Raw genomic sequence first — 13,183 nt, 5'->3', positions numbered from 1 at the left:
AAATTACAGTAACTTGCTACAAAGTAGTTTTGGCTGAAAGCCTAAATCTCTTAGTCTGCACTGCCACAAACTCACAACACAAATGATCTTAAAAATACGCAAAAGGTCTGGAAAATTAATAAACACATGTGCCCTCCCCACCCCCCAAAACCCCCACCCAGTATCAAAGATAAAAAGAGTGAGGTCTAACAAAACACAGTTTGAAAGGTTAGAGAAAAATAGTCTTCCAATTGAGTCACCATATTAAAACAAAATATTTGCAACAAGACTGTTCAGACAGATATTCTGAACAGGATTAGTTTACTATTAACTCACTAGCAGCAAATAAATAAAAGGAACAGTCAAAAACCAAATATGAGAATGAAATTAATTCAAGAAGAAATAGGAATCTTAAGCAGCTAGATAGGTCTAATTTTTCAAAAAGTACAGATTCACTAAAAAATTTTTCAGTATTGAAAGGTGTCACAAGAGTATGTAAATTTTAATTTAATTTTAGTCGGAAAAAATTCTTAGATGAAGGTTAAAATTTCTGAGCTTTGTCAGTGATGATCACATCATGGACACTGAAGGACAGTAATTTCCTACCCGCATCTATTAGGGAGTTTGCAGATCATTTCTAAACATTACATAGCTATGGATATAACAGTACATACATCCTTCCCAGTTCTCTAGCTGTAGGATTCCTCAATAGCCACCCATTATGCCTACTAAAGAATGCATTTTTCTGCTATGACTGCACCATCATGGAAATCTAAAAAAACTGGTCATTCAGTTATATTTCAGAAGGAACTGACTGTCATATACAAATGTATAAGAAATCAGGAAGGAAAAAAGTGAGACTATTTTTTTATATTTCTCCACATGAAAAATACTCTATATAATCAAAAAAAAAAAATAGATACATCCTTGAAAAACAAAACTTTGTGCATCCAGTGCTGTTGGCTCCTTCATCTTTTTTATTTTTCCCCTCCTTACTAGTTAACTTTCTTGTCCATACATGCAGCAGTCACTAGCAGTGGTTATAACATCTCCTGCTAGTGAAGTATCACAGAGCTGGTATAACATAGAAATATTGCTATACCAGCCCTACAAAAAAAGAGTGCAAAAATGTACAAGGTGCTACATTTTGTATTGGTATATATGTTCAAATATTTGGTTAGATTTCCTATGCAAATACAAACCATTACAATTTTAATGAAAGACAGAACAAACATTTTCTGGTTTTTCCTCCCAAAAAGACACAAATGAGGGGAGCTGACACTTATTTTTATGGCCCACCATTCCTGTTTAGTTTTCTGCAAAGTACTTCAAGGTGGAAGGATCCTGGATTATTAAATCTTTGCTAGTTAGCCTGACACTTTCAAATGGAAAAGCAGGATCTGCAGCCCATCATTCCTTATGCAGCTTGATCACATCACAGTAATGACATGCAACATAGACTTTAAAATATTTGGATCATAATTTGTTTTTTATTAAATTTCCAAGAGCAATACAAGGGCAGCAGTTAGCCTAATAAATCTAAAGTGGAAAAAATGACACTGAGACTCCCATAAAGATAAAAAAGTACAAAGTCAAATTATGAAATCACATTTGGCAAAACTGCTTTAAGATCTGAGAAGATTAAACCAGTCTTCCATTTTTTTATGCTGCTTTTAAATAAAAACTGTTTTATTAAAGAAAGTATCACACCAACCTGTTTTGTTATATTGCCATGGAGAAGAGCTTCAATGTGTAACCGTGACAACAGTTGAGCTATAAAGGCCTTGAGGCGGGGAAGAGTGACATCTAGAATAGATATTTAGACAGTTAAATCAATTACATGCATTTTTACGTTAAAAAGTACCTAACTCATCGCTAGATCTGGTGCATTTCTTAGAGGAGGAGAAACTCATCATCTTAAAAATGCAACATTGGAAAGTTTCCAGGTCTAAATAAGCAGCACTCATCATATAGTTTGTTTCGCTTAGAATTCACTTGCCATCTGACTCAGTTTCCAAAAAGGGGAAAAAAAAGGCAAAAAAAAAAAGCCTTCTTTCCAATCATGCTGAACAAACATTCATTCTCCAGAGAAAACAGTTGCAATCATTCAGGTGGCGTTCCAAGATAAAGCCTTAGTTATTAACTAAACAAGCAGCACATAGTTTATAATGCTCGAGAAACACACTATGCATTTACCATCTAGACTAAAAAAGAACCTCAACACAAATATGGTGTTTTGATATTATCTTTGTAACAAACAATACACAAGAAAAATATTTTTGCAATAGATCCCAGAGTACACATACAAACACATTCTATGCTAACCTGTCTTTGCAAAGCAGTTTTCATATATAATACAAAGTATAGTTTAACATACATAAGCAATGGAAAAGGAGAGGAAGGATGGTTGAATGGATGGAGTATTCATCCCAAAGTCAACATCTCCATTCTTAATTCCCTGACACTACAAGAATACCCACACTGTATCACCAAATCTATTAATTTCTCATTCTGTCATTTTATCAACTGAAATAAAAACTAACAATACTCGTGTATTTAACAAAAAGTTTTGAAAAGACAAGTGCAATCAAGATTACAAGGTCACTCAGTTATTCAGTGGGGGATGCATACATATCTAACAGATTTCATTTGTATTAGAAAAACCTATACCACGCTTATCAGTCTTGCCCTCTCTTAAGAGGTAACTGACCACCAGTAAAAAATTCATTTCCACATTTTTCCCTGATTCCAAATCAACTTTTTATTGTTGTATAACTCTAATCTTAATTTTTGCCCCTAGAATTGCTTATTAATAGTGCAAAAGATTATGGTCACATTGAGTGTGAGAGGGGAAAAGAGAAAAAAATCATGCATAAATCCCCTGTATTTCAAACAGATTTCCAGCAGTGCTAAGTAGACAGCATTCCTTTCCAGCATTCCATTTTTAGCCATTCTTATGCTGAATATAGTAGCATTAATCTTACCAAGACAACTTACACAAGGAACAGAAAACCTCTTATTTTTTTCAAAATTCAGTAGTCATTAAAAGGAGTGACCTACATATAGCTGAATCCACTGCCATGAAAATCAGCGTTAGTTTTGTCATTGACTTCACAGGTAGCACTGACACCACTGCTAATCTCAGAGATACCTGCAATCATTCATGAAACTATACAACTAAACATTCATATTTCTATCCTGGAGCAATCCTGTAGAAAAAACACAGCCCTGTGCAGCTGGCTCAGGGCATCTATAGAGGCTATCTTAATGAAACCGTTTTCAGCATCACAACTTCAAAAAGTATGGTATGTGTCAAGTCTTTGACAACTATGGATATGTATTCTGAATCCAATCCCTCAAATAAATACAAAATCCAGATATTCTTCTTAAAAAGAACGTCTCAGTTTATTCCAAGAAGATCTTACAAGATATTTTGCAAACTGTCCCAGTAACAGCCTTTTGTTGTAACACAGTAAGATACAGGTAGAGAAGAGTTCTTCAGCTATTACTAAATTCAATTAAAACCCCTAATTTGAAATTCCTTCTGCCTCCAAATATAGGGGGTACCTTCTCTTTGTTAAGAGCCACAATGTTCTTTACTACCATTATTGCCTACAGTTCTTTATTATCTACAGAAACAGGAGTGATGATTCCCTGATAATGGAAAAAACAAAATAGTATGCACATTGGTAAGTACAATGCAGATGCAGACACATTGGAGTGTAAGATGTCAATTAGAGCCAAATGATTTTAGCAGAGTTGGTTAAGCACTGGATTCATCATACCCAGGCTCATGCCCACAAAGCCTGAACTTTTACCTGCAAGTTTTGCCATTTGAGGCCTTTTGCCTGAACTACTATACTTTCTAGAAACTGGAGGACAACTGCAGAGGCATCAACATCCACCAGCATCAGCTCAGGTCTGGCACTGCAGGGGCTTCACTTGAATAACGGGTAGAGTTCAAAATAGGTACCTTAATTACTTTAGTAACAAGACATTTTCCATAAGAAAAAAATAAAATAATTAAGTTTAAAACTGGAAGATCATTACCATCTAGAGCTTCTTTTAATTCATCTTTGGTCCAAGCAACTTCTGTCATCAGGAGTCGGAGATAATACATTGCATGCTGGTGAGGCTGTTCAGCCCTGAAGTTGTTAAGTGATCTCATGTACTAAAACAAAATAATTAAGTTCAAATTATAGAACTCTATTTCTAAACATAAAATATTAACCTTGTACTCTCAACTTTGTGGATCATCAAAAAGATACATTCAAATGTCAAGAACATTCTCTTGCTTGTTAGACTTGTTAAAAAATTGTGTTAAATTACTTTTGTAATAATGTGGGCTTCTGAGCCCATGGGTTAAGCAGTAACCGTTAAGATAGCTGAAATAAGCATGGAATCAAGCTTGTCCATAAAATTAATGGCTGGAAATCATATTATTGCAGTTAGACCTAAATAAGTATTTAGATCAAGTTACCCTACCCAGGAAATACATATTCTGTGATGACTGTCTGTGGGTGGGGTGGGGAAATATCACTAATAGAAAATTGTATTTTTCTCCCAGTTGCTTCCCTGGACTGACTTGGTTAGAAAAATACAGGAGCATCTGGGAAATTCTTTGCATTCTTTGCCTGGAGAAAGGAGGTATGAGAGAAGAATCAGTGAGCTTCTCCAAAGAAACTCCTTTCTAGTCCAACTGCACCTTTACAATATAAGCAGAACCTTTTTCCTCTGCCAGAGGAACTGAAAAGTGCAAACCAACGGTTTTGGCAAGCTGGGATCATTTCCAGTACAATAATTTCATAGCACATGAGTGAGAAACAGTGAGCATGAAGGTGCTGAGGATGCATCCTTCTATCTGTTCCAAACAGAAACTAGAAGCTGATATCTCTCTTATCTCTTAGGTGTAGACATGAGGGGAAAAACTGCAATCTCCCCATCTTGATTTGACTTTTTTGTATTTTGTCTTATTTTACGTACACAAAAGGCCTATGTAACAAAAGTCTACAGAATGACAAAACATGCATAATACAGAAAAGTTCAAGTGAACTGTAAAGACAATCAGGCAAACCCCTTAAACTAAAAGAAAATCATCCAAAACAGATCATTCACAGATCCATGAGTTGGGTTTTTGTACCTTGACATTTGTCACATACAGTTAAAACCTTCCAGGCAATTAATGTATCTTAGGTACACAGAGCCCTAAATAAAGTGCTGTTATAATAAATCTACCTCATGTTTGATGTCTACCTGCTTAGAATTTCCTACTAAATAGTAATGAACTGAAGATGGCCCTGGTGTCTGTCTAGGCCAGTCACTTGTTCAAAAAACCACCAGCAGCAGAGGATTAAAGTAAGACTTTAGCAACCATGGGGTGATCTTCCTTGCAACCCTAGCTGTCTCATCTACTGCACGCCATTTGCAAGCTTTCTGGGCCAAAAGTCAGTCCATTCCCCACCACCAGTCTAATCCTTGTGCACTCATTTATACCTCCACAACAATTCAGTGCTATGAATGCCAATATCTAATTTGTTAATTTCCTTTGTTTTACCTGTCCTGCTCTAAAGAAAGAACCAGAACAACAATTATGTATCTTGTTTGGCTGAGCAAATGTAATCACTGTTCATAAATGTACTTCAGGAGCTAAAAAAAAAATAATCTGACATTCCATATATCTAGATCAGTCATTAAATTTAGGAAGTGAGACTTTCAGAAGTCAGCATGTACTTAACCAGCAGGTTACTTTTGCACCAAAGGATCTTGGCCCAGGAGCAAAGCTCCTCTTCACATCTGGGGAGAAGAAATGTTGCAAATCTTTTCAACACTTCCTTTCCCCCTTCATCCATTTTCCCCTTCTTTTATGGCTAGATCCCATTGGGGCCTTTCCAAATTGTAAAACAGGATTTTCCCTCCCATCCCCCTTCTTAGATTTCTACTTCTATCAAAGCAAGTTGCAATCCCTTGATCAATCATAAGACAGACCTACTGAAAGAATATTCCAGAGCCAGTTATTTTTAACCAAAGAATGTAATACAAACACTACAGAGAACTCATGGCCACAAAAGACGACAAAAGAAAAAAAGCTTCTGCAGTCCCAATGAGGCAGAATTTCACACTCTATTTCCACAGATCATCAACCCTCAGATTTCAAGTCAATGCATTCCATTTTAAATTACTCCAAAATGTAAATTTCTCATGTAGCTTACCGCTTCCTTGATAATTTCGAATCGTTTTTCATCAATCTCAAAAGTAGCCATTTTCTCAATGATCTTCTTGAGCAAGATATGTTGCTTGTCATTATAACCTTTTACAGAAAGCTATGGAAAAAGTGCATAATTTGCTTTAAATGTGGAAGATAAAAAGAATAAAACAATTACCAAGTCTTGTATAATTCAATGAACAATACACTTTTCAACACTTACTCTAAATTCAACATTATTCAACACGAACTTGTTCTGAAGTAAAATACCTTTACACATCAAAAGATAACTGATGAATATAATACTGCATATTTGCCCAGCAGTTACGAATGCAGAGAATTAATGTCATTTCATGTCAATGTAAGCAAATTGTACTCTGAATACAGATTTTTAATGATCACAAGTATTGAGTCCAGTCACTAAACTGTACATCTGGAGTACTGAAATGGTTTGACTCTAGGTTTTTCATTTTAGTAATGAAATCTGGATCAACAGCCTATTTAAATATTGTCTCCAATTTACTTTTAACCTTGCTGCATGTTTATCTTGTTGCTCAAAAAAATATTTTACATAAGTAAGGAATACTACAAGAAAAGGGGTACTGTCAACAGCAGCACAATTTATAAGCAGGATGGTGCTGGGCTGAAACACCAAGGTAGTTAGTCTACAATCATGATGAGATATTGATCTGATCATACCCATTTTTTTGAAAGTATATATGAAATAAACTTGGTCATTAAAAAAAACCAAACAACATAGGAACTTACAAATGACTGTATGATTGCATCAAGCTACAGAAAGTTTGCCTACTGAAAAAAGGCATTTGGAAGGCCTTTGGGGGGGAAAAACAACTTCAAAATTTGGTATCTCAAAATGAGAATTTAATTGGATTTGTGCAGTTTAATTATTAAAGGTAAAACTACATTTTAGGACACAAACCAACATACATTCCTGCTTTCCAGTAGGAAGAATTCTTTCTTCTGCAGTTACTGAAACATACCTGAACCATTAATTTGAAGAAAAAGCTAGCATAAATGGATTTATGACAAAGGCTCATATTCTAAATTAGCCTAAAAACCCAAATTGTTCAACAATCACCATGGGTGACTGTTTTCAGTGTAGCATCTGCCCTTGCTTAAAGTATCAACATTTTACAGTTACACCTATTGACTATACAACTTCTCACAATATAGACAAGAATATTAGAAGTTCCCAGACATCACAGTGAAGTAAACTGATTTAATACATGAAAATAGAATCTTTAGAGTAGAATAATATAAAGACCCTACAAAAAAAACAGCTAACATTTAAAATAACTCTAAACTTCTAAACTGTGACTAAAAATTAAGAAAATTACACACAGACATCCACCCCTGCCTTTTCTTTTTAAAGGAATTAACTCTGACCATGGAAACACCAGCAAGCTTTGAACCTGAGAACAGATAACCAGGTCTACAGTAAGTTAAGTGAATGCTACCAGGAAATTATATTTGCATTGGATAAAAAAAAAGAAATTGCAGCACTCTCATACAGAAAATTTGAAGACAATATACAGTATATTCTCTTACTAAGATGCTTTGGGAAATAGTACTTCTACAGGAAATTTCAAAACACGTTTTGGAATAGAACGATGGTTAATAAAAGCTTTTAACAGAACTTCAACAGACACTATTACAATCTCCTATCATAAATCTCACAGGAGAAGCTGAGTAAGAAATAACCATTTCCCATAATATCGGTATTTATACAGTAAGTATTGTCAGTACTTTAAAATAGATTACAAAACATGTAATAAAAACAAACACTAAGGAAAAGCCATAAATATCCAGCATTGCACTCTAATGAACACACGCACAATCCATTTCCACAGCTCACTACAGCAGAATTAGAGAATTATAACAAAATCTGTAAAGTTTAGATTCAGTCAACAGAAAAGTTAATCTTTTTATATAGAAGCCAGCAACAGTACTTTCAAGATTACCATGCAAGCAAGTAAAAAATGTGAACTGGAATGCAACAACTGCACTGCACACATGTTCACAAGACACTGCAATCTTAAACAGGTCACTCAGCACTGATTAAAATACAGTTTTGCTTTGCCTTTAATTAATGAGATATATGCAAGGAAAAAAACATTAACCATCTCATTTAGAAATGCAGAAGTCAAATGTTTTCTCCAAGCTCAACAACTCCCAAGCTGTTTCGTTTCTTCCTGCATTTTTTTTCTTACTTACAAGTATTGCATTCATTCCTGATGCAATGCCATAGATCAAACCTGAGAGGCGTGCTGCATATGTATACTCTTTTAAATCATCCTTCAATAACCTGATAAACAGGTATGTCATGTTGCAATGGAGAGGATCAGCATAAATGTAGCGACTAACAAAAAGAAAAACAAAATAAATGCTTTGATACCTCAAGCAGTGACAACGCAATGGATGAAGAAACATGACTGAAGAGTATGTATATGCAGCCTCATGATCAGTAGTTCTTGAACAGGAAAGCTGAAGTGTACCATTTATTTAATAGTATGAAAAGGGGGTCTTCTACCCCATCAGTCAGAAGGTTTTTAGCAGATATCTGACAAACTGAAATAAATATGTAAGCTTGGATTAGGGTTGCTTTTTTCTTTTTTTAAATGGAGGAACAAATCTTACAACTGATTAATTTCATGAATGATATAAAAATAAAGAAGAAAATTGGCTTAATATGAATGGAAAGATTGTTGAAGACTTTGAACAAAATTCAACTTAAAATTCAAATTAAAGAAAGGATGGTTAATAACCAAGATCAAAAGGAGTAACAGCCTTAGACCCATTTTTTAAATAAAAGTCCTTCCATCAAATCAATGTAAAAATGTTGATGAGTGGAAGCAGTTTTAAGGCTCTAAGCTTTTCTTTGATTTGGGTACTTACATACATCCCATAGATGGTATTTTGGAGATCATAGTTCAAGCCAGCTAGTTCTGCTGCATATGCATACTCGTTGAGGGAGTCTTTGAGTAGTTCAAGGTACAAATAGGCCATGTTACAATGCAAGGGATCCACGTAAGCAAATGGGCTGGAAGAAAATGTTGAAAGTAAAATATGCAGTTTAAAATTATTTCTCAGCTTCTTTTGGCCTTTTAAGTTTGATCTGAAGGAAACAATATTTACTGCAAGTATGCTGATGGATCCCATTATGAAGGATTCCTATTTTGAAGTCAAATATGAACATACCAGAAAATAATTATGTAGCTCGCTTATGGTTTGAGCGATGCCCAAATATATTGAAGATTCCAGAGATATTCTCTTATTTGTGCTCATAAATCAAGACACGTTATGCTTACTTTGCTGCAGTCAGAATTCACCAGGAGTAAAATAAACCAAATACACCCTGAATAACCAACATAATTTAATAGACTGAAATGAAAGCCTATGTACTGAATATAATGTAATTAATACTTCTACACTGTCAGAAAACAAAGTAGTTTCTATTACAGAAATTAAGACATTAGCAATTTCTGGTATGAAAAATATGCAGTACATGCTAAGTTCAGCTCAGGAAAGAAGCATGGCGTATCCACTTGCATACCACCATAGTTTTTGTGTTATCTTTTTAATGGCAACAACTATACAAGCTCTACTATTTTTTAGAAGCATCTGATCACATACAATGCTATTACAAATTTCTCAAAAAGAGAAATGCAACTCTAAGACTCAAGCCATGTTTCACCTGTGCCAATTGTTAATTATCTGTGTGTTTTAAAAATTTGCAAAGTCAAGACAAGTTATTTGTACTATGATTGAATATTTATTTTTGAAGCTTCTGAAGTGCATGTAAATTCATTATCAATTTCACAGAAATAATCACTATTATCTAAAACAATTTGCTGTCATCATATGGCTTGCAATTCAAAACCAAGCCATTTGCATTTATTTTCCCTAAGCAGTCACTAATGGTCATATTCTGAGACATGCTATTACATATCTTTATGCCTATATAGCATAGTATTTCATAGTGTATACCAACATTACTGTAGTAAAACAAAGATCACATCGCCACAACACACACGCTGATAACTTCAAAATATATTGCAACGGTATTTTTAAGAAGGTTCCTAGCAGTTTTTAGTAACACCTTGATGTCTCCTCCCTTCTAGATTAAGGAAAGTAAGTATGGGAATAGATGTAAAAAAAATTATTTTTTAAAAAAATCTGTTAGAGAAGCAGAGCCTGCTGTAAAAAAAAAAAAAAAAAAAAAAAAAGAGACTCTGCTATTTGCATTTCTCCCTACAATGAGAATTTCCTAAAACTGAGCAATGTCAATATGCCCAATGATGCAAATCCAATTAATATTGAATTTTTTAATCAAGACTGAATTCAAAGCAAGATGTAGGTCAATCCTATGTTATCACAAACCTTCCTCCAAACTCATTATATTATTTTCCTTTCTGATACAAGAATAGAGACTTAATCAGTCTGAGTGATTACTATGTCTGTATCAGTTATAACTTCTGTATACTTATTGAGCTGGCAAAGGCCAATAGGGAGTTTTGAAAATAATGAATACTACTAAATCATTAATCCTCAAGTGAAAAATAACAGAAAACAATTATTATAACACTGTTCTGGGATTTGCCTTCTATTACTGACAACTTTGTAAATAACTGCTTATTTCTAGTTTACCATTTTTTGACTAGACTTGTGGAAGCAGAACAACTCAATCACTGATAGTGTATTTGAAAAAAATCTTAAAGTCTAGTCTTTTCCCCCTCTCAAACAGAACTGTAAGTGACATAGCTGGAATCAACACTGAAGTGTTGATCCTGAGTTACCTTATGAGCAACTCAAGTTGCTTGAAATATTTCTTAAACTGGAAGGTAGCAGGTATCCAGTTAAAAATAATTAGCATTATATTTTTAACATTCATCTCTAAACCTTGGGAAATTTGAAATGCAGAGTTTACAAATACCTTTAGGAAGTTTTTAAAACAACAGCACATTACATTGTTACTTTGTTTCCTTTTAAAAAAGGATACTTGTTGAGTTCTTAAGTCATAATTCATACAAAAGCAAAAGCTTATCATCATCCCTTAGGCTGGATGATAAGTCCCACATCAGAGGTTTTGACTGTGGTGCTTCTTTAATGCAAGACCTGTGCCATGTAGGGATTTTCAGTTTTGGAACAATGTGACTTCAAGAGATTCATATACTCAGATTGTTCCTACTGGATTTGTATGTTTGAAGGAGAAACCACCCTCATTAACTTCCTCTTAATTCATCTACACAGCAGTTGCTGCTATAACATCTGGGTCAGAAATTCTTCCAAAGATTCGTGATCATCAGGGCTGCAGGCAGAAGAAATCCTCTAGTTTTTCTATCTTACTGAAGCAGTCTGTAGTGTGAACAAATTCTTGTAATCTGCCACACTGCAGCATAGTCATCATATTCTAATCTAGAATTGAGGCTAAAATTTTATGAAAACCAATGTTATTAAGATGGCTTTATTCACCAATTCACTTGGCCAAAAGAGCTGTGGGTAATTTCATCAAGTCTCATGAATAAACACGATACATTTCACCATTTCCTGCAATGACCATTAGCATTACCAGTCTCAAAAGACAGAGATTCACTAAGAATCTATCTTAAGTATCAAAACCAGACAAACCTGCTTACAGCTTCTTGTGCAGATGATGTACCCAATATTGTCAAAATCTCCTCACATCCATTCATATACAATTACCACCTTTTTTTTTTAAAGAAAAACCAAGAACCCTCATCCCCAACCCTAAGAAAAAAGCAACCTTTCCACCTATAACCATTCCTAGGAGGAAAGAGGCAAATCACTCTATTACATTAGTCAGCAAAGCTCAAGTACTCCTGGCTTTTTAAAAGGGCTCACTGACATGAAAGTACAAATCTAACTGGGAAAGACTACCACCACATATCTAGTTGAAGATGCCCCTGGCTCATCGTAGCAGCAGTTGGACTAGATAACCTTTAAAGGTCCCTTTCAACCCAAAGCATTCTATGATTCTATAATATTGTGCATATGTGTGCATACTTATACCTTCGTGTGCTCTATATAAAATCAATTATTATCTTTTAATCACTCACAAACTGGTACAGACATTGGATCACTTATAGTTCATTTGGAACTGATTTGAAAAAAACCCCAAAACACAACTATATAACAAACACAGTGTCCCTCAACAAAATCTTATTTTGGATTTTAGCCAAACATAGTAAAAGCGAAAGCCACCAGGTATGAGCAAAGGTGGCAAAATATTGCAATTGTAGTTACCATTTTGATCTTCCATTTCCTGACACACTGAAGTTGAAACAGTTGTAACGTTTGCCATGTGGTTTCAAAAAGCAAAAAGAAAGAGGAAATGCCCAGGCAACCTATTTTCCCCAACCAGTACCAACACCAGTACCAAGATCTGACACTCTCAGAAAAAACCCTCTACCTAAAATTCTGCCAAGAAAAGTTTCAAGTGGTCACTCAAAACAAGGACTCAACAGTGCATCTATGAGCATCTATCAGAGCCCACATAATAGCCTTTCCAGCAATATCACTGAATCATTTAATTAGGCCAAAGGAGAGTTCCTGAAATTATTTTCACTTTCAGTAGCCCAGCACAGAAATAGCTGCACTCTAAAAGACAGCAGTATTTTTTTTTAATTCAAAAGTTAGAAATTATTACTTGAAAGGAACACTAAGAAAGTACATCGTCATGCTCACTTAAAAAAAAAAAAAAAAAAAGAAGATAATTTTCCTGTGACAAAAATAATGCAAGACCAGAATTAACATTATAGCACTTTATCATGCAACTTGAGGTGAGAATCACACATTAATTGATAAAACAGACGGTGTTCTTCTAAAAAAAAAAAAAAAATAAATAAAAATCAGTCGTTGGTTAAATAAAATGCCACAATTTTAAGCACTTAGAATTTTATCCTGGCTTGCATTATGCAAATTAAACCAGAATTTGAACCTAAAACCATTATCAGAATAGCA

General features: G+C 34.5%; 1 protein-coding gene across 3 annotated transcripts in view; it reads right to left on the bottom strand.

The window, feature by feature from the left end:
• Positions 1-13,183, bottom strand: part of IDE (insulin degrading enzyme) — a 74,507-nt gene that overhangs the window by 19,165 nt on the left and 42,159 nt on the right. For 2 of the 3 annotated variants that reach the window (XM_049810429.1, XM_049810427.1), the window contains exons 15-18: positions 9,098-9,242; positions 6,189-6,299; positions 4,030-4,150; positions 1,694-1,785 (exon numbers count right to left, since the gene is read on the bottom strand). In XM_049810429.1, coding sequence (XP_049666386.1) covers positions 1,694-1,785; positions 4,030-4,150; positions 6,189-6,299; positions 9,098-9,242 — 469 coding nt within the window. Of the gene's footprint in view, positions 1-1,693; positions 1,786-4,029; positions 4,151-6,188; positions 6,300-8,416; positions 8,562-9,097; positions 9,243-13,183 lie in introns of all 3 variants that reach the window. The other variant, XM_049810428.1, reaches the window with a different exon arrangement.

The sequence above is a fragment of the Accipiter gentilis genome, chromosome 9, assembly GCF_929443795.1.
Source record: "Accipiter gentilis chromosome 9, bAccGen1.1, whole genome shotgun sequence".
NCBI classification, from domain to species: Eukaryota; Metazoa; Chordata; class Aves; order Accipitriformes; family Accipitridae; genus Astur; species Astur gentilis.
The sequence above is the reverse complement of the archived record's forward strand: the minus strand, read 5'-3'. Positions and strand labels throughout refer to the sequence as shown.